The 26,478-nt window shown below is 35.4% G+C and overlaps 8 protein-coding genes across 8 annotated transcripts; 3 read left to right on the forward strand and 5 right to left on the reverse strand.

Annotated features, from left to right (window-relative positions):
- Window positions 1-960: 960 nt before the first annotated feature.
- Window positions 961-1,425, reverse strand: LOC134252953 (histone H4). Its single transcript, XM_062735485.1, has one exon. The coding sequence runs from the start codon at window positions 1,394-1,396 to the stop codon at window positions 1,085-1,087; it is 312 nt and encodes a 103-aa protein (XP_062591469.1). The 5' UTR covers window positions 1,397-1,425; the 3' UTR covers window positions 961-1,084.
- A 1,093-nt stretch (window positions 1,426-2,518) lies between these two features.
- On the reverse strand, window positions 2,519-13,627 carry LOC134252954 (uncharacterized). Its single transcript, XM_062735486.1, has 6 exons — window positions 12,941-13,627; window positions 12,725-12,728; window positions 11,424-11,711; window positions 8,722-8,855; window positions 7,974-8,346; window positions 2,519-3,035 (listed from the first exon to the last, which is right to left on the reverse strand). Exons 1-6 carry the CDS (start codon window positions 13,346-13,348, stop codon window positions 2,620-2,622), a joined length of 1,623 nt encoding a protein of 540 aa, XP_062591470.1. The 5' UTR covers window positions 13,349-13,627; the 3' UTR covers window positions 2,519-2,619.
- Window positions 7,816-8,381, reverse strand: LOC134252950 (histone H2A). Its single transcript, XM_062735482.1, has one exon. The coding sequence runs from the start codon at window positions 8,344-8,346 to the stop codon at window positions 7,966-7,968; it is 381 nt and encodes a 126-aa protein (XP_062591466.1). The 5' UTR covers window positions 8,347-8,381; the 3' UTR covers window positions 7,816-7,965.
- On the forward strand, window positions 8,420-9,490 carry LOC134252951 (histone H2B-like). The gene has a single exon (XM_062735483.1). It carries the CDS (start codon window positions 8,617-8,619, stop codon window positions 8,986-8,988), a length of 372 nt encoding a protein of 123 aa, XP_062591467.1. The 5' UTR covers window positions 8,420-8,616; the 3' UTR covers window positions 8,989-9,490.
- On the reverse strand, window positions 11,192-11,800 carry LOC134252952 (histone H4). The gene has a single exon (XM_062735484.1). It carries the CDS (start codon window positions 11,728-11,730, stop codon window positions 11,419-11,421), a length of 312 nt encoding a protein of 103 aa, XP_062591468.1. The 5' UTR covers window positions 11,731-11,800; the 3' UTR covers window positions 11,192-11,418.
- A 1,061-nt stretch (window positions 13,628-14,688) lies between the features above and the next one.
- LOC134252948 (histone H1-delta-like) lies at window positions 14,689-15,396 on the reverse strand. The gene has a single exon (XM_062735479.1). The coding sequence runs from the start codon at window positions 15,336-15,338 to the stop codon at window positions 14,739-14,741; it is 600 nt and encodes a 199-aa protein (XP_062591463.1). The 5' UTR covers window positions 15,339-15,396; the 3' UTR covers window positions 14,689-14,738.
- Window positions 15,397-18,137: 2,741 nt separating this feature from the next.
- Window positions 18,138-19,010, forward strand: LOC134252949 (histone H1-delta-like). Its single transcript, XM_062735481.1, has one exon. The coding sequence runs from the start codon at window positions 18,196-18,198 to the stop codon at window positions 18,793-18,795; it is 600 nt and encodes a 199-aa protein (XP_062591465.1). The 5' UTR covers window positions 18,138-18,195; the 3' UTR covers window positions 18,796-19,010.
- A 2,302-nt stretch (window positions 19,011-21,312) lies between these two features.
- Window positions 21,313-21,897, forward strand: LOC134252955 (histone H3). The gene has a single exon (XM_062735487.1). It carries the CDS (start codon window positions 21,313-21,315, stop codon window positions 21,721-21,723), a length of 411 nt encoding a protein of 136 aa, XP_062591471.1. The 3' UTR covers window positions 21,724-21,897.
- Window positions 21,898-26,478: the final 4,581 nt, after the last annotated feature.

The following is a 26,478-nucleotide window of genomic DNA, read 5'->3' on the forward strand; positions in this document are numbered from 1 at the left end:
TTAAACGCACCCGGTGAATCGTAAACACCAAACAATAACTTCAAAAGCAAATGCTCATAGGGGTTTAACCACCGAACGTAGACGCTCTTGCCTTGTTTACAAAAACTGTGTACATAACACGAGTGTGTTCGATTTGCTAAACTCTGTACACAACGGAATGACGATACTTGTGAAGGAGTTTTGCTTTCTAACATTTCTACTCTGAATAAAATTATTTTTCTGGATTTGTTTTAATATATAATAAAGATTGCCATTTTTCCTAAGGATAAAGAATAAAGTTAAAAATTGTGAAAGTGCAAGGATGTGTCAATCAAACCGGCCAAAAAATTTAAAGTTTTAATATCTTTTTAATATAAAATTTTTTTAATTTTTGTGTGAAATGGTATTAAAATATATAATTCGTGATATTATACAGAAAAAATTAACTTCAAATCTGTGTCCAAGTACCTTTAAGGGAAAATCAGCATCTAATCACTTCAAGGAATATGGAGCCTATGACAAGAAGGATAACTCTTGCTTCCTTGTCAGAGTGGAATTGACCAGAAGAGTTGTATGCACACTACTTGGGCTCTTGAATTTTTTTTTGTTTTTATTTTATTTTTATAAAGTTTCGTTGATCAACAAGTATTACAAAGCTGTAACGATAGCTAACCCCTACATGTCGTTTAATTTGCCGTGTGTACTCGATGTGTCTTTGGAGATTATCAATTGGATTTTAACAATGAGGGGGGGGGGGTCTCTCTCAACCTGGGCCCCTCTTTGAAGATCAGAAATGAGACATTGGCATAAAATGTTAAATAAATTATAATCGGATTATAAGAACATAAAACAATAACTACTGTTTTGTTTTCCTGTGAACAAGTTACTGCAGGAATAGTAACCCAACTATGTTACGCCTAATTCCAGTAACATACGGTATATTTCTTGACAATTAATAATTTTACATAGAACTAACTGCCCAGCTATTAACACACACGTTTCTTTTTTACACGTCTGTTTAGAGGCATCTTTTCTAAGAATTTGGGTGGCCGTGAAAACGGCCGTTTGTTGTTGCTTCTTCAAAAGCAAATGTTCATAGGGGTATCTAACCACCGAATCCGTAGAGGGTACGTCCTTGTCTCTTCAGGGCATAGACAACGTCCATGGCTGTGACAGTCTTCCTCTTGGCGTGCTCTGTGTAGGTGACAGCATCACGAATGACATTCTCAAGGAAAACTTTCAGGACACCACGGGTTTCTTCGTAGATGAGTCCAGAGATACGTTTGACTCCACCTCTGCGTGCAAGACGACGGATGGCGGGTTTGGTAATACCCTGGATGTTATCTCTCAGGACCTTCCTGTGACGCTTAGCGCCCCCCTTTCCAAGACCTTTTCCTCCTTTACCACGTCCAGACATAGTTCAGCTCTCAGTAGATAATCTTCTGAAATGCTCTGTCACGACGAGAATCACGGTATATATAGCAGTCACTACACGACGCGCTAGAAACTACAATGTCTTGAAAACTCGGCAAGTCCCGAAAGCACACTTGAAAGCCACAGCGCGATTGGTTTACGCTCTGCGCGCCTTACATATGTTTTTGTTTACGTTTGTATACCCTTGAGCTGCTACTAAACCGTGTCACGTATTTTTAAGCCATCATAATTTCAGCCTTTCCATAACTATTGTTCAATATTTAGAATATACCAGTTATTTTATATTTCGATTTAATATTTATATTCATAGGATAATTATTACTTTTTCTTTGTTGGTTGGTTTCTTTCTTTCTTTCTTTCTTTTATCAGAGTATTACATTATAACCAATAATCAGAATTTAATTTGAAACCACGATATAAAAATTTAACAAGTGTATCATTAAAAAACAAAAAACAAAACAAAAACAAAAAAAAAACGGAAGAAAAGGAATGAAGTGAACTTTTAATATTATAGGTTGTCAGGGAATGCACAAATTTTATGTTTATTTGTTTCTCTCTCTCTCTCTCTCACCATATTTTTATTGTTGTAATGATCGAGGTAGGAAAAAAAAAGTATAATCAATGTATCTAGGATTAAATCACAATCATTCGTGAATGGAGTTCAATAAACTAACTTTGTCATATTATTCAATGTTTTATTGTTTGTACTCTTTCTGTCTATCCGAATAAGCAAGATGTATTCATATTTCTACATAATTGACTAATAAATACAATTGTCATTTGTACGTGAAATACACAAGAGACGGTTTTTTTTCCTTCATATTCCCTTCTTTTGATGAATCAATGTTATCAGATGCCTTTGTGTTATTTCTACACCGTTGAATGAATGTGTGTAAGGGTGTTTTTTGTTTGTTTGTTTTTTCGTGTTTGTGCGAGACACTCGCTTGTTCATTAACAATAATACGACTGCAAAACTGTCGTAATGTTATTCCTGTGTACTTTCCTAAATACAATAAATAATTTTCATTCAATATTTCCCCAGTAATCCCCAGACCTTATTCAGAGGTTAATAGGTGAAACCTGTAGTAGATTTACCCCGTGTTTTATATATTGTTACGTTTCTTAGGATTGCATGAAGGCATCTTTTCTAAAGATTTTGGTGGCCGTGAAAACGGCCGTTTGTGTTTGTCTGAGACAAGGATAAGCTTAGGCTCTCTCGCCACGGATACGTCTGGCAAGCTGGATATCCTTTGGCATGATGGTCACTCTCTTGGCATGGATAGCACACAAGTTAGTATCCTCAAAAAGTCCGACGAGGTAGGCCTCGCTGGCTTCCTGGAGGGCCATGACGGCTGAGCTCTGGAAACGCAGATCGGTCTTGAAATCCTGAGCGATTTCACGCACAAGGCGCTGGAATGGGAGTTTCCTGATGAGCAATTCGGTGCTCTTCTGGTATCTCCTGATCTCACGGAGAGCAACAGTTCCTGGCCTGTATCTGTGAGGTTTCTTAACGCCACCGGTGGCTGGTGCGCTCTTACGGGCTGCCTTGGTAGCCAGCTGTTTTCGTGGGGCCTTGCCTCCTGTAGATTTTCTTGCAGTCTGCTTGGTACGTGCCATCTTCTCTGAATTCAGATAAAATGAATGACGAATGCCGAGTGTAGTATAGTTTTATACGGTTCCGTGGCTCGTGAATATATTTTGATTTCGTTAAAAAAGCTTCGAAATCAGCGCGCAATAACCGTGATGACAGACATTCATAGACTCACTTAAATATTAATTGTATTATTATTTTTAATTGTTATTAATTATGATACACATATGATTAGCCGCTTATAGCGCGCTTGATTTTCATTAGCTGAAATCATTTCATCCACCTTTTTGCACAGAATACATAAATATTGGAAAAATCAATGTTTTGCTGTTATTGAAAATAATTTTAAGAGACCCACTGGCTAAAAAAATTTACAGTCACAATAATTAGGACAATCCTCTTTACCGTGATGACTTTAGACATAAAAGCATTCATTTAAAAATATTGAATTCAATTATTAGTTTTAATTGTTATTAATTGTAATTAACATGACATGTAAAATATTTTTAGTGTGTATTTCTTGAACATTGGATTTCAATAAACATGCAGGAAACAGTGAAGTTTTACCATCCCTGTTCATGTGCATAGCCATGTAAATACATAAATATTGAATAAATGAAAAAACTCAGATCAAAGGTTTGCAACAAAGTATGCACCCATTCATGCCCAGTGTGAACTTGATATTTGTTTTCACTTCTGCTTTGTGTGTTCTCTGTATTAGTTATCCTCTTAAGCTTAAGAGACTTTAATAGGAACATTTAAAGTATTGTCAAACTTAAGGTCCAAGACCTAGACCCTGATTATATATATATAATAATATATATTGATTTTGTGTCATCTGAAAATAAAATATGTAAATAAACCTGTAATTAAATGAGGGTGTTTAGCTCTCAGGCATCTTTTAACCATGTAAAAGCTACGGGACATTTATTAATATGCATTCATCTCATAATTAATGCAACAAAGTTTGCAGTGCTATGGAGTTTTATGCCGAGTGTGAGGCATGTGAGATGTTATGGGCATAAACCTATTCAGACTATATATTGCATGATTTAAAATAGTTGAGAATGATCACACACATATATATATATCTGATATTTTTTTTTAACCTGAAAATAAAATGTTCATAAATTTTACTTTTTTTTAAGTGTTTCAGGATATTCAAGGAGAATATAGTAATATGCCTGCAGGCTAATTTCAAACATTAATGTGTGATTATATTGATTTGGCTATCATGCCAGTTCACCCTGGGTTTTCAGTGCTTGGCTGAGTTTTGGTATGTACAATGGGGCATTTGTAAGATGATTTAGAAATTTTAACACTGGTTTCTATACTGCCTTAGACATAAGAGAATTTCACACCTTTTCTCTCCGGCTGGATGGGCTTGGCGGCATCTTCTTGGGCTTGGCTGCCTTGGGTTTAGCAACTGAAAAGGGCTTTAGGCTTTTTTTTTGGGTTTGTCTCCAAGTTTGAAAGAGCCACTAGCGCCTGTGCCTTTTGCTTGCTTCAGGCACCCTTTTTGACACCGTTCTTCAGGGCCATCTTCAGGTGGGCGTTGATTCTTAACTTGGCTGCTGCCTTCTTTGTAGTTGGCCATGCCTTTGTACTTGAGAATGGCCTGTCGGGATGGTTTCTTGGCAGCTGCTGCCTTCTTTCAGAGATGCAACGGCAGCGCTTCTCATGTCAATGTACTTGGGGTGGGCAGCAGGCACCTTAGGCTTTGCGGCCTTCTTTTGGCTGGGGACTTTTTTGGCTTTAGGCCATTCTACTTGCGAGTGTTGGGTTTGTAACTTCCAAGTTTGAAAGTGAAATAGCGCCTGTGCACCTTTGCACTTGCTGTTTTTGTTTACACCATTCTTCGGGCCATAGAAAACATCCAGTGTGTCGAGACATCGTTGTATTTTTAGTTGGCCTGCATGTGTGTTTCAATGTGGGTATTTGCACCCGTTCTTGCAGCTTAGAAGAAGGCAACATCATCGATATCAATGAATCTTGCTCTATTAGTCTGTCTATCATTCTATCTATTTGCATTTTTAGATTGTTCTTATTGCAGTGTTCAAATTGGGGACTTTGCTGGTCATGATTGAATGGCTACTTACGAGTGTAAAATTGTTCACTCGAAAGGACAGAACTGTGATACTAAAGTAAAATACACATTTAAGAATGATGATTTGATTTACCCGGCCTGGACCCCCTCAAAGAAAACACCCAGTGTGACTATGTACTGTACTACACAGTGTTATGCCTGTGTGTGGCGCTGTGTGACTATGACAATGACTTTGTTCTCTAAAATGTACAATCTAATATAAATACATGATTGAATATAAATCTGACAGGTAAAAATATGCAAACGCCATTAAGGAGAAGAGAGAGAGAGAGAGAGAGAGAGAGAGAGAGAGAGAGAGAGAGATGAAATAACATTGTTAATGCATGAAGGCAAATAAGTATAAATAAGCATTAAAGCATTATTTATAAAAATAATAATAATAATAAATGAATAAAAAATAAAAAAAAAAAAAACAAAACAAAACAAAAAAAAAAAACAAACAAAAAAAAACACAAAAACAAACAAACTATGTGTATACTTCTTAAGATTTCTTTGACAATGTACAATGTAACACTTAACAATTCAAATCTCTAAAATTATTTAGAGTTTAAAAATGTTAATATAATAGTTCAAATTTCTTAATTTCAAAAACTCAGACTGATTTCGTATATTATAATTTTTAGTTCAAAAACCTAAACTTTCAAATTTCAAAACAGGTTTTAACATTTTGAGTTTTTGTATTTTTATCTTAAATATTCAAAATTCAGATTTCCAAAAGCAAATTTTGTATTTTAAACTTTTGAGTTTTTAATCTACCGTTTGTTTAGAAATATTAATGGAACTTTTTATAAATAATCAAAACACTTTTGTACATTTTGAGTTTTTAGAAGTTTACTTTAAATCTCCAAAATATCAAATTCCATATACATTGTACCTGGTTTAAACTTTGGATATCTAAAGTAACATTCTAAAAACTCAAAGTGTTTAGGTTATTTGAAATCAGAACATTTGAATCAACATTCTAAATTTCTCAAAATCTAAAGCGTTTCAAAGTTGGATTTTAGAAGTTTGAAGCTAATTTCAAATAACCAAAAGACAATTTTGAATTACAAAATTTGTTTTTTGAAATTTGAATTTGGAACATTTAAGGTATTTAGATTTTTGAACTAAAATATGAAATTTCAATATACTAAAACATTTTGAGTTTTTGAAATTTAGAACAAAAGTATTAACATTCTTAAAAACTCTAAGTCATTTTAGAAATTTGAATTGTTAAGTGTTACAGGGACCAATACAAGATAGCAAAATATATTTCTGGTTTTCGTTTGAAAAATCAACACCCTCATAATACTTATAAACACTTCATTTGCAATTTTAAATATTTTGGCCAACAAGTTTTCCTCTTTTTATGTACGGCACTGAACTGTAGTATATTTGTTGTGTCGTCCTTAAATTAGCCAAAAACAGAGTCATCTATAAAATACTTTCCGCATAGTTTATAGCTTATCATTATTACTGTTATAAACCTCATGTATGACATTGTACGTAACAACTATAATGTATACACAGTTAATAACCATTTAAGTGAATCCTGATTTCATTTATCTGTACGCCATTTATTTCAACTGTAAATATTAATATTGTGAGATAAATTCAAGCACGATTCGATTTCCCCCCAAATTTCTTGTCCTGTACTCCCTTCTATACTTTATGTACATATATTATACATTTTAATAAGTTTGTTTTTCAACGTGGCCCTGGTGTTTCAACTTCCTAAAAATTGACATTGAATGTTTCTCACTTTTAACACATGTCACTCTAATAGATCACTCACCTACACTTAGATGACACGCCAAGAAAAAAGAAAAATGCTGAAATGTCTCAACAGAATATACTCAACACATGTATCTCTGTTTTGAGCAGGTGTTAAAATGATCACAGAATTACATCATATTAAATAGTTGTGAAATTAATATGCAGAAGAAACTGCAAACAAAATTCTAGAAAATAAATGGAAATTTTGTAAAATATTATTGTAGCGTTACATGTATTTGTAGCCCATTTTTAAAATGACTTAAGCACCATAAAATTAAAAAATTAAGACTCTTATTTACTAGAGAAATCATAGTCATTTGAAGTTAGAAATGTTTGCCTTGACAATTTTACAGTTTATTCTCAGGGATTTGTTTATCATTTTGCTTTCAGGATGTTGAGACAAGACTATTTCCCAAATTTTAATATAAAAATTGGAATTTGCAATGTAATCAGTAGCATACAACTGCAATTAAGACTCACTTTGATATGACCATGCACAGATGTGTGCCAAAAGTGAATATAATTTGTTATTTTTTTTCTCTCCATATATTTCATTATACAAAAACAACAGCAACAACATTTTGTAAAATCAGTGGTGTAACAATAATTCTTGACAGATTTTACCACAAAGAGTCTTTCTTGATAATCTGATCGGCATCGATATGTTAAAAATATATATTAATATATTGAAGTGAGAAACGAGAATTTAAGTAACATACTCACTATAAACACTGATCTTGAATTTTAGAGCTGATGTTTTAAGTGATGAACTATCTTTTACTTAAAATTAAATGAGCTTTTTAAGTAAAAGAAAATAACTACATGTACACATCTTCTGGTTTAAGTAATGAAATACAAAATTGGACAAAAAGTGACCCTTTGCCTTACTTAATATTGGCACAGATCTGACTGTCAATTTTCTTGATTGGGAAAAAAACACATGACATGTCGTTTATACTTATAGTGCTGCAGCATTCTTTGAATATAGTATACACATTTCGTTTCTTAAATTATGCTCTGATAGAGGCATCTTTTCGAAAAATTTGGGTGGCCGTGAAAACGGCCGTTTGGTTTATTTTCAAAGTCCTAGACAGACTTTTTACTTGCTGGCGGACTTCTGGGTCTTCTTGGGGAGGAGCACGGCCTGGATGTTGGGCAGGACACCACCCTGGGCGATGGTCACGCCGGACAGCAGTTTGTTCAACTCCTCGTCGTTGCGGATGGCCAGCTGCAGATGACGGGGGATGATTCTGGTCTTCTTGTTGTCGCGGGCGGCGTTGCCTGCCAACTCCAAGACTTCGGCGGCCAAGTATTCAAGAACGGCGGCCAGGTACACGGGGGCACCGGCTCCCACTCTCTCGGCGTAGTTGCCTTTCCTCAGCAGACGGTGGATACGACCCACGGGGAACTGAAGTCCGGCACGGGATGATCGGCTCTTGGCCTTTCCCTTCACTTTGCCTCCTTTACCACGTCCTGACATCTTTGAATAGTTACGAGTAGTTGACGCTCAAGATAGGAAATCAACGAATAACATAAACTGCCTTCGAGACCCTATTTAAACACGCAGGCGGATTGAAATGTGTAGCCAATCGGCACGACCGTATCTTACACACTTTGTCGCGCGCCGAACAACACTAGTTTTCTCGAGGGTTCGTACTGTACTTGTCCGCCGTTATCCGTCCGTGCGATATATAAGCAGCGAAGCGCGAATCGACACTCATAGTTTTCAGTTTGTACACATTCTGTCAACATGCCACCCAAAGTCGGATCTAAAGGAGCTAAGAAAGCAGCCACCAAGGCCAAGGCCCAGAGAACTGGGGACAAGAAAAAGCGCAGGAAGAGGAGGGAATCCTACGCCATCTACATCTACAAGGTGTTGAAACAGGTCCACCCAGACACTGGTGTTTCCAGCAAGGCCATGAGCATCATGAACTCTTTTGTCAATGACATCTTTGAGAGAATCGCTGCCGAGGCCTCCCGACTCGCTCACTACAACAAGCGATCAACCATCACCAGCAGAGAGATCCAGACCGCTGTCCGTCTCCTCCTGCCCGGTGAATTGGCCAAACACGCCGTCTCTGAGGGAACCAAGGCTGTCACCAAATACACCAGCAGCAAGTAAACTGCAACTTTGTAGTTCATCAAAACAAAACGGCCCTTTTCAGGGCCACCCAAATTTTTCGAAAAGATGCCTGCATTACGGTCTTGAGAAACGAATGTGTATAAGGTGTTTATGGGTTGTGTTTACCTTGTTGAATTATTTTATTCATTTCTAAGTAACATTAGTATTAAATTGTTGCTTTCGTTTATAATATATAACAATTATGAATTATTAGTGTTTAGTAACACCAACAAACTCACTTAGACACACACAAAACACAGTATTCAGAAGAATACTTGAATATTTAATGCCCTTCATTTATGTACATTAAATATTTACAGACAGTGAATAAAAGAAAACAAAACAAAACAAAAAAAATATCAAGTCAAGGGCCCCACAGAACAATTTATTAACATGATTATCACATACGAAAACAAATCTGTCTTAGGGCCAGTACACACAGTAAGTCGGGGATCTTGATTAAAGTATTTATTAAATGATGATACTTAGGCAGCATAGTAATATTCTGTAGCACTGTAACAAGTTCACAGGCTGTCACTCTGAAAGCAGTTTTCACTGCTGTTCTGAGATACAGAATAGAATAGAATTTATTTATTTCCAATCATGGTCCCACTGGGGGCATAACACAGATACAAGTATATTATTACATAAAATAGAGACAATGTACATAATGAAACATTAAAACAATTTACCCATGGTGGTATGCAAATATTGTAAATACAACATAGTAATATTCAAAAATCATATACAATATTTTGATATGAATTGACTTAGTAATCTTAAGATTGTCTCATCTTCATTTGTAAAAAGCCATATTACTTCTCATCAAAATCAAGATTAGGGAAATTGTTACATATGTCTGAGACAGATTTTAAGAAAGTTTCTCGTACATTCATCGACTCTTTTTGTTTTCGTTCTCTGAGTACCATGATATCATAATTATACAAATATTTTGCAGTTGTCCGAGTCGTGTAGCAAAGAGAAAGGAGTTTTTGACATACATTGTGTATGACAATGTATGAATATGTAATATACACTTTAATATGACACTCTTATATATGCAGAATCACATCACTGGGTGAGCTTAAAGGTCAGTGAAACTATATGAGGAAAAAATAATAAAACATTTAAAAAAAATAAATAAATAAATAAAAAAAGTTATCAATCAGCTGTAAAGTGTATAGGATTTTTGTAAAATAAAACGAGTTTTATACTTACCTGTCTCAATACATGCCTTATTGTGTGTACTGGCGAAGAGTAACCCCTTCAACAATGCAAAAAACAAAATACATTACCCATTACAGGTTATCTTCACAGGACATGAAAGCTGAGAGCATGAGAAAAAGGTCTTCATATATAAAGTGTATTTCAGGGGAAAATTTGAGAACAAGAAAAGAAACCCATTGCATGTTAGCAATTCATTATATGAATACATTAGTATTTATTATTTCAACGCAAAATGTACCAGGATCATATTGGATATGTATATATTATGTTATGAAATAAATAAATATATGAATCCTAGTGTTTCACACGTTAGCCTATAAAAATGTCATCTCGCTTAACATTTTGCTTTTTATGTGTGTGTGTGCATTTGTTTGTTTCCCACATGGATGAGGACCAAGATTCATCACATTATTAAACCATGCTGGTTTTTAGAAATAGATGTTTTTGTTTCTTTTGAAAAAAAATAACCATGTCAATGTTGTTGTACCTTGTGTTGGCTTTGGATGCAAATATAATAAAGTGAAGAAGAACCAAAAAGAAAAAAAGACAACTGTGAATTTATATATAAATTTATTGATGAAAGGGTCAAATGTTGAGGAAAAATCAGCATCTAATCACTTCAAGGAATATGAAGTTTATGACAAGAAGGATAACTCTTGCTTCCTTGTCAGAATAGAATTGACCAGAAGAGTTGTGTGCAGAGTTGTATTTATCTATTCATTTTTTTTTTTTAAAGTCTCTTTGATCAACAAGTCTTAGAAAGCTGTAACGATAGCTAACCCTATGCGTTGTTTAATTTGCTGTGTGTACTTGATGTGTCTTTGTAGAATATCATATGCATTTTAACAATTAGGGGAGGGGGGGATGTTTTCTCTCTCAACCCGGCCCCCTCTTTGAAAATCAGAAAGGAGACATGGTATAAAATGTAAATCAATTATATTCGGATTATAGGAACATAAAAAAATAATTAGTTTTGTTTTCCCTACCCTGTGAACTAGTTACTGCAGGACTAGCTATGTTATGCCCCATTCCAGTAACATATATTTGTTGACAATTATATAATTTAACAAAGAACTGTCAAGTTATTAACACACACGTTTCTTTTTACACGTCTGTTTAGAGGCATCTTTTCTAAGAATTTGGGTGGCCGTGAAAACGGCCGTTTGTTGTTGCTTCTTCAAAAGCAAATGCTCATAGGGGTATCTAACCACCGAATCCGTAGAGGGTACGTCCTTGTCTCTTCAGGGCATAGACAACGTCCATGGCTGTGACAGTCTTCCTCTTGGCGTGCTCTGTGTAGGTGACAGCATCACGAATGACATTCTCAAGGAAAACTTTCAGGACACCACGGGTTTCTTCGTAGATGAGTCCAGAGATACGTTTGACTCCACCTCTGCGTGCAAGACGACGGATGGCGGGTTTGGTAATACCCTGGATGTTATCTCTCAGGACCTTCCTGTGACGCTTAGCGCCCCCCTTTCCAAGACCTTTTCCTCCTTTACCACGTCCAGACATAGTTCAGCTCTCAGTAGATAATCTTCTGAAATGTTCTAACACGACGGGATCACGGTATATATAGCAGTCACTACACGACGCGCTAGAAACTACAATGTCTTGAAAACTCGGCAAGTCTCGAAAGCACACTGAAAGCCACAGCGCGATTGGTTTACGCTCTGCGCGCCTTACGTATGTTTTTGTTTACATTTGTATGCCCTTGAGCTGCTACTAAACCGTGTCCCATATTTTTAAGCCATCATAAAAATCAGCCTTTCCATATTTTATCGTTCAATATTAAGATATAATTCAATTTTTCGATTTTTTAAATATTTATTGATAGGAATTTTGTTACTTTTTTCTTTGTTTGGTTGGTTTCTTTCTTTCTTTCTTTTTTATTTATTTATTTATTTATTTATTTATTTTATTTATTTATTTTTTTTAATCCGAGTATTACATTAAAACCAATAATCTGAATTAAACCTGACACCACTATATACATATTTAACGAATGTGTCATTAAAAAACCCAGAAAGAAACAGACAAACAAAAATGAAATAAAATTTTATAGGTTTTTTATAATCAATGTATAAAGGGTTAAATCACAATTGTTGAATGGAGATCAATAAACTAACTTTGTCATAGTATTTCTCAATTTTCCTTTAAAAGCAGCATTCAATGTTTTATTGTTTGTACACACACACTCTCTCTCTCTATCCGAATAAGCAAGATGTATTCATATTTCTGCATAATGTGACTAATAAATACAATTAATCTGTCATTTGTACGTGAAATACACAAGAGACATACGAGTGTTTTTCTTCATTATTCCCTTCTTTTGATGAATCAATGTTATCAGATGCATTTGTGTTATTTCTACACTGCTGAATGAATGTGTGTAAGGGTGTTTTTTGTTTGTTTGTTTTGTTTCGTGTGTGTGCGAGACACTCGCTTGTTCATTAACAATAATACGACTGCAAACTGTCGTCATTTTAGCCGGTATATTTCTGTGTACTTTCCTAAATACAATAATTTTTATTCTATATTTCCCCAGTAATACCCTGACCTTATTCAGAGGTTTCTTATGTGAAACCCGAAGTAGATCTACCCTGTGTTTTATAATTTATATTTATTGTTACGTTTCTTTGGATTGCATGAAGGCATCTTTTCTAAAGATTTAGGTGGCCGTGAAAACGGCCGTTTGTGTTTGTCTGAGACAAGGATAGGCTTAGGCTCTCTCGCCACGGATACGTCTGGCAAGCTGGATATCCTTTGGCATGATGGTCACTCTCTTGGCATGGATAGCACACAAGTTGGTATCCTCAAAAAGTCCGACAAGGTAGGCCTCGCTGGCTTCCTGGAGGGCCATGACGGCTGAGCTCTGGAAACGCAGATCGGTCTTGAAATCTTGAGCGATTTCACGGACAAGGCGCTGGAATGGGAGTTTCCTGATGAGCAATTCGGTGCTTTTCTGGTATCTCCTGATCTCACGGAGAGCAACAGTTCCTGGCCTGTATCTGTGAGGTTTCTTAACGCCACCGGTGGCTGGTGCGCTCTTACGGGCTGCCTTGGTAGCCAGCTGTTTTCGTGGGGCTTTGCCTCCTGTAGATTTTCTTGCAGTCTGCTTGGTACGTGCCATCTTCTCTGAATTCAGATAAAATGAATGACGAAGGACGAGTGTAGAATAGTTTTATACGGTTCCGTGGCTCGTGAATATTTTTTGATCAAGCTTCAAGATCAGCGCGCACGAAGTAAGGGTGTTTGTGATTGGTTCGGGATCTAGAAAGACACCTTGTGATTAGCCGCTTGTAGCGCGCTTCGATTGGTCTTAGCTGAAATCATTTCAATCCACCTTTTTGCACAGAATTTGTACTTCGTTAAAATCAATGTTTTGCTGTTTTAAAAAAGAATTTTAACAGACCCACTGGCTGAAAAAAAAAAAAAAGTACAGTCACAGTAATTAGGACAATAACCGTGATGACAGACATTCAGCACTCACTTAAAATATTAATTCTATTATTATTTTTAATTGTTATTAATTATGATATCACATATAAACTTTCCTTATTTATTTCTTAAACCTTGATTTTCATTTAAGGTGTTCATGTGCTTTATAGCCATGGGAATACATAAATATTGAATAAATGAAATAAACAAGAGTTTGATGGCTCTTTACTGGTTAGCTTTCTTGGAATCTTGATAATTTGTTTTCACTTCTGCTTTGTGTATTCTTTGTATCAGTTATCCTCTTTAGCTTAAGATACTTTAATAAAAGCATTTATTTAAAAGTATTGTCAAACTTAAGGTCCAAGGCCTAGACCCTGATTATATGTAGAAATAATATAATATTGAAGTGTGTCATCTGTACCATGTAAATAAACATGCAAATAAATGAGGGTGTTTCCATTTCAGGCATCTTTCAACCATGTAAAAGCTACAGGCCATTTGCATGAAAATTCGCAGTTGTAGAAATTAATGCAACAAAGTATGCACCCATTCATGCCCAGTGTGAGACATGAAAGTTATAATGGCCATAACACCTATACTCTGACTTGTGTATTGCATGATAGTTGAATTCTGAATTTCACAACCAGTGCATGAGTGTGGGGGGTTCTGTACATACATATATATAATGATTATATATTTATTTCTTTCACCTGAAAATAAAATGTTCATAAACTTTACTTACTGCTATATGTAAGTGTTTCAGGATATTAGAAGGAGAAAACATGCATGCCTTTATATAATATGCCTGCAGGCTATTTTCAAACATTATTAATATGCATTCATCTCATAATCCCAGTTCACCCTAGGTTTACAGTGCTATGGAGTTTCAATATGTAGAATGAGGGCATGTGTAAGATGATTTAGAAATTTTAACACTATATATCCTCTATTAGTTAGGTATAGGAGAATATCACACACACACGTTTCATTTACGACTGATATTGAGGCATCTTTTCTAAAAATGTGGGTAGCCCTGAAAAGGGCTTTTAATTTTTTTTTTCTTTTTGGTTCAAGCAGACTGCTTATTTCTTGGCGGCTGCTTTCTTGGGAGTCTTGGTTTTCTTGGCTGCTGCCTTCTTGGGGGTCTTGGCCTTCTTGGGCTTGGCTGCTGCCTTCTTTGGTGACTTGGGGGCTGCCTTTTTCTTGGGGGACTTGGCTTTCTTGGGTCCGGCTGGTTTCTTGGCAGCTGCTGCCTTCTTCTTGGGTGTCTTGGCCTTCTTCTCTCCGGCTGGCTTCTTGGGCTTGGCGGCGGCCTTCTTGGGCTTGGCTGCCTTGGGTTTGGCAACTTTTTTGGCTTTAGGCTTCTTTTCGGTCTTGGGTTTGTCTCCAAGTTTGAAAGAGCCACTAGCGCCTGTGCCCTTTGCTTGCTTCAGTGCACCCTTTTTGACACCGTTCTTCAGGGCCATCTTCAGGTGGGCGTTGATAGAGTTAACATCGTTGCCTACTTTGTAGTTGGCCATGATGTACTTGAGAATGGCCTGTCGGGATGAGCCACCTCGTTCTTTCAGAGATGCAACGGCAGCGCTGATCATGTCAATGTACTTGGGGTGGGCAGCAGGCACCTTAGGCTTTGCGGCCTTCTTCTTGGCTGGGGACTTTGCTGGTGCGGCAGTATCGGCCATGGCTACTTGCGAGTGTAAAAACGTCGACTAACTTCTCAGGAACTGTGAACAGTGAAATAGTCAGGTCACACGCACTTGCTGTTTTTGTTTACACCGAGCGCGGACCGCCTAGAAAACATCCAGTGTGTCGAGACGTCTGTATTTTTGTTCCTGCATGTGTGTTTCAATGTGGGTATTTGCACCCTTGCTGCAGCTTAAAGAAGGAACATCATCCCGATATACCAGAAGAATCTCCTGCTCTATTAGTCTGTCTATCATTCTATCTATTTGCATTTTTAGATTGTTCTTATTGCAGTGTTCAAATTCAACAAAATAGGCCCCCAGACTGTCATGATTGAATTTCGTAAGATAAATTGTTCACTCGAAAGGACAGAATTCAGTAAAGATATCTAAATTTTTCTTAAAATACACATTTAAGAATGATGATTTGATTTTCCCGGCCTGTAATTATAATCAGTTCCCCCTCAAACTACGAGAAACACCCAAGGACTATGTACTGTACTACACAGTGTTATGCCTGTACTAAACTGGCGCTGTGTGACTATGACAATGACTTTGTTCTCTAAAATGTACAATCTAATATAAATACATGATTGAATATTGTAGAAACGGGACAGGTAAAAATATGCAAACGCCATAAGAAAGGAGAGAGAGAGAGAGAGAGAGAGAGAGAGAGAGAGAGAGAGATGAAATAACATTGTAATGCATGAAGGCAAATAAGTATAAATAAGCATTAAAGCAGTATTTCTAAAAATAATAATAATAATAAATGAATAAAAAACAAAAAAAAAAAAAAAACAAAACAAAACAAAAAAAAAAAACAAACAAAAAAAAAAACAAAAACAAACAAACTATGTGTATACTTCTTAAGATTTCTTTGACAATGGACCGTGTAACACTTAACAATTCAAATCTCTAAAATTATTTAGAGTTTCAGAATGTTAATATAATAGTTCAAATTTCTTAATTTCAAAAACTCAGACTGATTTCGTATATTATAATTTTTAGTTCAAAAACCTAAACTTTCAAATTTCAAAACAGGTTTTAACATTTTGAGTTTTTGTATTTTTATCTTAAATATTCAAAATTCAGATTTCCAAAAGCAAATTTTGTATTTTAAACTTTTGAGTTTTTAATCTACCGTTTGTTTAGAAATGGAGATGGAACTTTTTATAAATAATCAAAACACTTTTGTACATTTTGAGTTTTTAGAAGTTTACTTTAAATCTCCAAAATATCAAATTCCATATACATTGTACCTGGTTTAAACTTTGGATATCTAAAGTAAAATTCTAAAAACTTAAAGTGTTTAGGTTATTTGAAATCAGAACATTTGAATCAACATTCTAAATTTCTCAAAATCTAAAGCGTTTCAAAGTTGGATTTTAGAAGTTTGAAGCTAATTTCAAATAACCAAAAGACAATTTTGAATTACAAAATTTGTTTTTGGAAATTTGAATTTTGAACATTTAAGGTAAAAATCTAAAACATTAAAATTCTAAAACCTGTTTGGAAATTGAAAAATTTAGATTTTTGAACTAAAATATGAAATTTCAATATACTAAAACATTTTGAGTTTTTGAAATTTAGAACAAAAGTATTAACATTCTTAAAAACTCTAAGTCATTTTAGAAATTTGAATTGTTAAGTGTTACAGGGACCAATACAAGATAGCAAAATATATTTCTGGTTTTCGTTTGAAAAATCAACACCCTCATAATACTTATAAACACTTCATTTGCAATTTTAAATATTTTGGCCAACAAGTTTTCCTCTTTTTATGTACGGCACTGAACTGTAGTATATTTGTTGTGTGAATATTTAAGATAAAAATACAAAAACTCAAAATGTTAAAACCTGTTTTGAAATTTGAAAGTTTAGGTTTTTGAACTAAAAATTATAATATACGAAATCAGTCTGAGTTTTTGAAATTAAGAAATTTGAACTATTATATTAACATTCTGAAACTCTAAATAATTTTAGAGATTTGAATTGTTAAGTGTTACACGGTCCATTGTCAAAGAAATCTTAAGAAGTATACACATATTTTGTTTGTTTTTGTTTTTTTTTTGTTTTGTTTTGTTTTGTTTTGTTTTTTCTTTTTTATTCATTTATTATTATTATTATTTTTAGAAATACTGCTTTAATGCTTATTTATACTTATTTGCCTTCATGCATTATAATGTTATTTCATCTCTCTCTCTCTCTCTCTCTCTCTCTCTCTCTCTCTCTCTCCCTCTCTCCTTTCTTATGGCGTTTGCATATTTTTACCTGTCCCGTTTCTACAATATTCAATCATGTATTTATATTAGATTGTACGTTTTAGAGAACAAAGTCATTGTCATAGTCACACAGCGCCAGTTTAGTACAGGCATAACACTGTGTAGTACAGTACATAGTCCTTAGTTGGGTGTTTCTCGTAGTTTGAGGGGGGACTGATTATAATTACAGGCCGGGAAAATCAAATCATCATTCTTAAATGTGTATTTTAAGAAAAATTTAGATATCTTTACTGAATTCTGTCCTTTCGAGTGAACAATTTATCTTACGAAATTCAATCATGACAGTCTGGGGGCCTATTTTGTTGAATTTGAACACTGCAATAAGAACAATCTAAAAATGCAAATAGATAGAATGATAGACAGACTAATAGAGTAGGAGATTCTTCTGGTATATCGGGATGATGTTCCTTCTTTAAGCTGCAGCAAGGGTGCAAATACCCACATTGAAACACACATGCAGGAACAAAAATACAGACGTCTCGACACACTGGATGTTTTCTAGGCGTGTGACCTGACTATTTCACTGTTCACAGTTCCTGAGAAGTTAGTCGACGTTTTTACACTCGCAAGTAGCCATGGCCGATACTGCCGCACCAGCAAAGTCCCCAGCCAAGAAGAAGGCCGCAAAGCCTAAGGTGCCTGCTGCCCACCCCAAGTACATTGACATGATCAGCGCTGCCGTTGCATCTCTGAAAGAACGAGGTGGCTCATCCCGACAGGCCATTCTCAAGTACATCATGGCCAACTACAAAGTAGGCAACGATGTTAACTCTATCAACGCCCACCTGAAGATGGCCCTGAAGAACGGTGTCAAAAAGGGTGCTCTGAAGCAGGCAAAGGGCACAGGCGCTAGTGGCTCTTTCAAACTTGGAGACAAACCCAAGACCGAAAAGAAGCCTAAAGCCAAGAAAGTTGCCAAACCCAAGGCAGCCAAGCCCAAGAAGGCCGCCGCCAAGCCCAAGAAGCCAGCCGGAGAGAAGAAGGCCAAGACACCCAAGAAGAAGGCAGCAGCTGCCAAGAAACCAGCCGGACCCAAGAAAGCCAAGTCCCCCAAGAAAAAGGCAGCCACCAAGTCACCAAAGAAGGCAGCAGCCAAGCCCAAGAAGGCCAAGACCCCCAAGAAGGCAGCAGCCAAGAAAACCAAGACTCCCAAGAAAGCAGCCGCCAAGAAATAAGCAGTCTGCTTGAACCAAAAAGAAAAAAAAAAATTAAAAGCCCTTTTCAGGGCTACCCACATTTTTAGAAAAGATGCCTCAATATCAGTCGTAAATGAAACGTGTGTGTGTGATATTCTCTTATACCTAACTAATAGAGGATATATAGTGTTAAAATTTCTAAATCATCTTACACATGCCCTCATTCTACATATTGAAACTCCATAGCACTGTAAACCTAGGGTGAACTGGTATTATGAGATGAATGCATATATATTAATAATGTTTGAAAATAGCCTGCAGGCATATTATAAAGGCATGCATGTTTTCTCCTTCTAATATCCTGAAACACTTACATATAGCAGTAAGTAAAGTTTATGAACATTTTATTTTCAGGTGAAAGAAATAAATATATAATCATTATATATGTGTATGTACAGAACCCCCCACACTCATGCACTGGTTGTGAAATTCAGAATTCAACTATCATGCAATACACAAGTCAGAGTATAGGTGTTATGGCCATAACTTTCATGTCTCACACTGGGCATGAATGGGTGCATACTTTGTTGCATTAATTTCTACAACTGCAAATTTTCATGCAAATGGCCTGTAGCTTTTACATGGTTGAAAGATGCCTGAAATGGAAACACCCTCATTTATTTGCATGTTTATTTACATGGTACAGATGACACACTTCAAAATATTATTTCTAAATATAATCAAGGTTTAAGGTCTTGGACCTTAAGTTTGACAATACTTTTAAATAAATGCTTTTATTAAAGTATCTTAAGCTAAAGAGGATAACTGATACAAAGAATACACAAAGCAGAAGTGAAAACAAAATATCAAGATTCCAAGAAAGCTAACCAGTAAAGAGCCATCAAACTCTTGTTTATTTCATTTATTCAATATTTATGTATTCCCATGGCTATAAAGCACATGAACACCTTAAATGAAAATCAAGGTTTAAGAAATAAATAAGGAAAGTTTATATGTGATATCATAATTAATAACAATTAAAAATAATAATAGAATTAATATTTTAAGTGAGTGCTGAATGTCTGTCATCACGGTTATTGTCCTAATTACTGTGACTGTACTTTTCTTTTTTTTCAGCCAGTGGGTCTGTTAAAATTCTTTTTTAAAACAGCAAAACATTGATTTTAACAAAGTACAAATTCTGTGCAAAAAGGTGGATTGAAATGATTTCAGCTAAGACCAATCGAAGCGCGCTACAAGCGGCTAATCACAAGGTGTCTTTCTAGATCCCGAACCAATCACAAACACCCTTACTTCGTGCGCGCTGATCTTGAAGCTTGATCAAAAAATATTCACGAGCCACGGAACCGTATAGGGGAGATCCGTCCAATTCTGGACACTTTTGTCATGTTTTAATATGTAACACCCAGCAAACGAAAATAAACACTCAACACACTCTGATTTCAAGTGGTAAAGTATGGAAACACTTTTTGGCAACAAAATGCAATGAATATCATCATGAAACACAATTAAATATCTTTTACTGATAATAAAATGAATTCAGGTGGTGAAATAGTGCAAGTCCGGACAACATGGGGTAATTCCGGACAGAGGCGGGGTAAATCCGGACAGGAGAGCAATATGTGCTTTGAAAAAAAAAATTGTGAGAAAATACATTCCAACAACATGCCACTTTGTTAGACAAAGCATGCTTGTTTTACATTACTTAGCATGTATATTGCACATTTTCACGAGAGAGAGAGAGAGATGCCGGTTAGGGACTTGCATAGAAATGATATTATAGAGCCCTCCCCCTTCCCAAATTTATTTTTATGAAGAAAATTGTTTAATCGTCAGAAAGAGTAATTAATTAAATAAAAACAATAATTCAGACACTGGACTAACTTTTTCTTGGGTCTTTAATATGGGCCGATGTGTCAATAATTTTGGGTCGACCCGTCCAGGCCTATAGGTGTCAACCGTCACAGGCCGAGGTGTCGATGGGCCGAAATGTCTGTCTACCCATAAAACCAGCGTCCGGAATTCCCCCACCTAGAAAAAAATTAGCGGGGGAAATCAGAACACATTGTTTGATAAATTTAATGAAAAAATTAACATTATTTTGTATTATTCATCATATTTTTTCTTTTTAAAAATATGCTCTCTACATAAGAAATTTATAATAATAAATGGAAATCAATATTTATCTTAGCTGTTGTTTTAATTCTATGTCAGATTGCCCTTAATTTGATCAAATTTTGCCGCCTAATGGATTTCATTGACATAAAAGTCCAAAGTCTAACTTTTGACGTTATTATAGCATTCAGAATAACCTAGAATCATTATAATGTTTTTAAAAAAGACAACAATGACACCCGCTTTCCGAATGTACTTCATTTATTTATAATTAACAATACAGAATTACCGAAAAATAAGACAAAAGAGAAAGACTGTATTATTTGTCCGGAATTACCCCGTGTCCAGAATTGAACGGATCTCCCCTAAAACTATTCTACACTCGTCCTTCGTCATTCATTTTATCTGAATTCAGGGAAGATGGCACGTACCAAGCAGACTGCAAGAAAATCTACAGGAGGCAAAGCCCCACGAAAACAGCTGGCTACCAAGGCAGCCCGTAAGAGCGCACCAGCCACCGGTGGCGTTAAGAAACCTCACAGATACAGGCCAGGAACTGTTGCTCTCCGTGAGATCAGGAGATACCAGAAAAGCACCGAATTGCTCATCAGGAAACTCCCATTCCAGCGCCTTGTCCGTGAAATCGCTCAAGATTTCAAGACCGATCTGCGTTTCCAGAGCTCAGCCGTCATGGCCCTCCAGGAAGCCAGCGAGGCCTACCTTGTCGGACTTTTTGAGGATACCAACTTGTGTGCTATCCATGCCAAGAGAGTGACCATCATGCCAAAGGATATCCAGCTTGCCAGACGTATCCGTGGCGAGAGAGCCTAAGCCTATCCTTGTCTCAGACAAACACAAACGGCCGTTTTCACGGCCACCTAAATCTTTAGAAAAGATGCCTTCATGCAATCCAAAGAAACGTAACAATAAATATAAATTATAAAACACAGGGTAGATCTACTTCGGGTTTCACATAAGAAACCTCTGAATAAGGTCAGGGTATTACTGGGGAAATATTGAATAATTTTGGTTCCGGGCTAACTTGACTTCGTCAAAAACTTCAAAAGAATCAACCCAGTAGCAAAAATATATGAAATATCTATCAGTAATTGCAACCCGGAACGTTTATTAAGACCATAATTTTTGGTTCCGGGCTAACTTACCTTCATCAAAAACTTGAAAAGAAACAACTAAGTAGCAAAAATATGTGAAATATCTATGAGTAATTGCAACCCGAAACGTTTATCATGACCATAATTTTTGGTTCCGGGCTAACTTGACTTCGTCAAAAAGTGGAAAAGAAACAACTAAGTAGCAAAATTATATAAAATATCTTTCAGTAATTGCAACCCGGAACGTTTATCATGACCATAATTTTTGGTTCCGGGCTAACTTGGCTTCGTCAAAAACTTGAAAACAAACAACTAAGTAGCAAAGGATCACTTCATCATAAATAGGTATCTGACCTATAGGACCGGGTGTGGCAACGCACTTTGAAAAAATTACGCACTTTGAAAAAAAATTTCAAAGTGCGTTAAAAGTGGAACAATATCAACGCACTTTGAAAAAAATTTTCAAAGTGCGTTAAGATTCTACATCAATATATTTTACCATGGAGACACTTAACGCGCTTTGAAAAAAAAAATCATATTTTAGTCATGGAAAGATTTTATTTGTTATTTTACTTATTTATCTTTCAAAAAACTAAGCCTAACCCTAACCTCAAAAATGAATTGATTTACTCCTGTCGAAAAGAGGAGAAGACGGGTATAAGATCCCTCAGTCCAAATCTCTATCTTTCCAATACATAGGTGTCGGTAACAAACGGGAGAGGGGAGCAATGAACCTAAAAAGGGTATGCTGCATTTTCAATGCTTATACGATGTATATATCTTTCCAAAATAAATGGGGGGCTTAGCCCCCCATCCCCTCCCCTGGCCCTTCGCCCAGTCTTGATGTCTATGCTATACTCAAAGCATTCATATAATTATGTATTTACCTCACTGGTATGACGTTGAAAACTTTCAATAATAAATGAGCTAATTAAAACAGATGAAAACAAGAAATTTTTAAGTACAGTAAAATGTATGAGAGTGAAAGAATTTTCATAGTTTTGAACAATCAAATTGGCCCCTTTTTATCATGATAAATGCTAAGTTGCTTGAAGCTGTCCTCTGTTAGTGCCCCCTATACACATTTACATCTACTTATCAAAGACTAGAATAAAAAAAAAGGACGAAACGAATTAATGAACTTAAACAATCGTCACTCTTTTTTTCAAGACCCTTTAATTTTCCCTTTTATTTTATCAAAACCTTAAATATTTTTAAAAAACGTCAATACCTCAGGTCCTACTGTGACTTTATCATGAAAAAATTATCAAACCAGAATCTGTTTTTTTATCATACCGATTATTTGAAGGAATATTGATCAATCTTTACATTTTTTTCAAAGTGCGTTAATGTGGTCGATATTAACGCACTTTGAAAAAAAAATAATTTTTTCAAAGTGCGTTAGCTTGGTCCCAAATTTTAACGCACTTTGAAATTTTTTTTTCAAAGTGCGTAATTTTTCAAAGTGCGTTGTAACAACCGGGCTTGGTTTTTTTCTCTACAAAAAGCTTGTCGATTTCCGTTCCGATTAATGACATTAGGCCGAATATATTTAACAATTTGTTTTTTTTCCTAAATCTTTATTTCAGTGAGTAGAGAAGAAACCCTTTTATTGATTTTCTGAGTTTGTTATCTCCAAATGTATAATTGATATTTGTCTTTACTTCTCATTGTGCATAATGGTAATGTCTACTGTCTCTGAAATTCTATTCTTTGTGTCTAGGCTATTTATCCGTGGATAAAATAAAACATGTCATTAAAGTGTGCAAATTATATAGGCCTAAATGAAAGCCAAGGGAGTACAGTTACTGATATATGTAGCCAAAATCATTGTGATTAAATTCTAAGGAATATATACAATTGAAATTCGTCGCAGCTCAATGCTGCCAAGAATACTTGTATCAAATAACACAAAGAGAGTTATTCTTGTCCTCGGAGAAAGTGTGCTTATACTGAGGTTTGTTCCGCCTGACTGACAACTGTACATTTGATTGTTACGATCTGACATCTCTTTAGTTTTTCTTGTATCAAGAATGGGCATACATAAGGGATAGATAATTGAAGGAAAATACACAAGTCTATTAAAAAGAAATTAAAATAGTCTTTGAAAAGGCGAAATTTAAAACTTTAAAAGTGTGGTGCCAGGTGGATTCGAACCCGCCACTTTAAAAAGAAGGATTTCACGGTACGGTGCAAAACCAACTCATATATCAACTGAGCTAGTCCGTTTATAGAAATATATGGTATAAATTTGAAGCAGATTTTCGAAATCAGGTTTCCTTATTTTTTGTAGGTTTTTTGTGAATTTCGACCCTAGGGCAGGGGTGCCCCTAAAAAAATCCTATCTTAAATCATTCCTTCCATCATAACCTATCAAAATATCACAATTTTATTTAGGGGCAGGCCTGCCCTGAAGGACTTCTCGGCCAAAATTCATGCAAAAATCAATGCTTTAGCGGACAAAATGGTGTTTCAGCCAACTTTGGAGGTTTATTGTAAAGTTGTAAAGAATAAATTTTAGGTATAAAATACAAATTTGGAAAATTTAGACATATATACGATAGAAAACAACAAATAAAGATTAATATTTAAATGTCACTTTTCCGGGAAATTGTTCTCTCCTATAGGTTAAATCTCTTGTCAAAGCGAATACATCCATTATATAAAATATCTATCAGTAATTGCAACCCGGAACGTTTATCATGACCATAATTTTTGGTTCCGGGCTAACTTGGCTTCGTCAAAAACTTGAAAAGAAACAACTAAGCAGCAAAAATATATGAAATATCTATCAGTAATTGCAACCCGAAACGTTTATTATGACCATAATTTTTGGTTCCGGGCTAACTTAGCTTCGTCAAAAACTTGAAAAGAAACAACTAAGTAGCAAAAATATGTGAAATATCAATCAGTAATTGCAACCCGGAACGTTTATCATGACCATAATTTTCGGTTCCGGGCTAACTTGACTTCGTCAAAAAGTGGAAAAGAAACAACTAAGTAGCAAAATTATATAAAATATCTATCAGTAATTGCAACCCGGAACGTTTATAATGACCATAATTTTTGGTTCCGGGCTCACTTGACTTCGTCAAAAAGTGGAAAAGAAACAACTAAAGTAGAAAAAATATATGAAATATCAATCAGTAATTGCAACCCGGAACGTTTATTATGACCATAATTTTTGGTTCCGGGCTTACTTAGCTTCGTCAAAAACTTGAAAAGAAACAACTAAGCAACAAAATTATATAAAATATCTATCAGTAATTGCAACCCGGAATATTTATTATGACCATGATTTTTGGTTCCGGGCTAACTTAGCTTTGTAACAAAATGGAAAACAAACAACTAAGAATGGAAATAAAAATGAAATATCTTTCAGCAATTGCAACTCGGAACGATAATTATGACTATAATTTTTGGTTCCGGGCTAACTTAGCTTCTTCAAAAACTTGAAAAGAAACAACTAAGTAGCAAAATTATATAAAATATCTATCAGTAATTGCAACCCGGAACGTTAATCATGACCATAATTTTTGGTTCCGGGCTAACTTAGCTTCGTCAAAAACTTGAAAACAAACAACTAAAGTAGCAAAAATATGTGAAATATGTTTCAGTAGTTGCAACCCGGAACGTTTATCATGACCATAATTTTTGGTTCCGGGCTAACTTAGCTTCGTCAAAAACTTCAAAAGAAACAACTAAGTAGCAAAAATATATGAAATATCTATCAGTAATTGCAACCCGGAACGTTTATTATGACCATAATTTTTGGTTCCGGGTCTAGTTAGTTTCGTCAAAAACTTGAAAACAAACAACTAAAGTAGCAAAAATATGTGAAATATGTTTCAGAAATTGCAACCCGGAACGTTTATCATGATCATAATTTTTGGTTCCGGGCTAACTTGACTTCGTCAAAAAGTGGAAAAGAAACAACTAAGTAGCAAAAATATATGAAATATCTATCAGTAACTGCAACCCGGAACGTTTATCATGACCATAAGTTTTGGTTCCGGGCTAACTTGACTTCGTCAAAAAGTGGAAAAGAAACAACTAAGTAGCAAAATTATATAAAATATATTTCAGTAATTGCAACCTGGAACGTTTATCATGACCATAATTTTTGGTTCCGGGCTAACTTGGCTTCGTCAAAAACTTGAAAACAAACAACTAAGTAGCAAAATTATATAAAATATCTATCAGTAATTGCAACCCGGAACGTTTATCATGACCATAATTTTTGGTTCCGGGCTTACGTGACTTCGTCAAAAAGTGGAAAAGAAACATATCTTTCAGTAATTACAACTCGGAACGTTAATTATGACCATAATTTTTGGTTCTGGGCAGCTTCATCAAAAACTGGGAAAAAACAGCTAAGTAGCAAAATTATATGAATTTTTTTTCAGAAATTGCAACCCGGAACATTAATTACGACCATTATTTTTGGTTCAGGACTAACTAGGCTTCGTCAAAA

The sequence above is a fragment of the Saccostrea cucullata genome, unplaced genomic scaffold, assembly GCF_032062105.1.
Source record: "Saccostrea cucullata isolate Sc308-1 unplaced genomic scaffold, CSIRO_AGI_Scuc_v1 ctg6818, whole genome shotgun sequence".
In the NCBI taxonomy this organism is placed as follows: domain Eukaryota; kingdom Metazoa; phylum Mollusca; class Bivalvia; order Ostreida; family Ostreidae; genus Saccostrea; species Saccostrea cuccullata.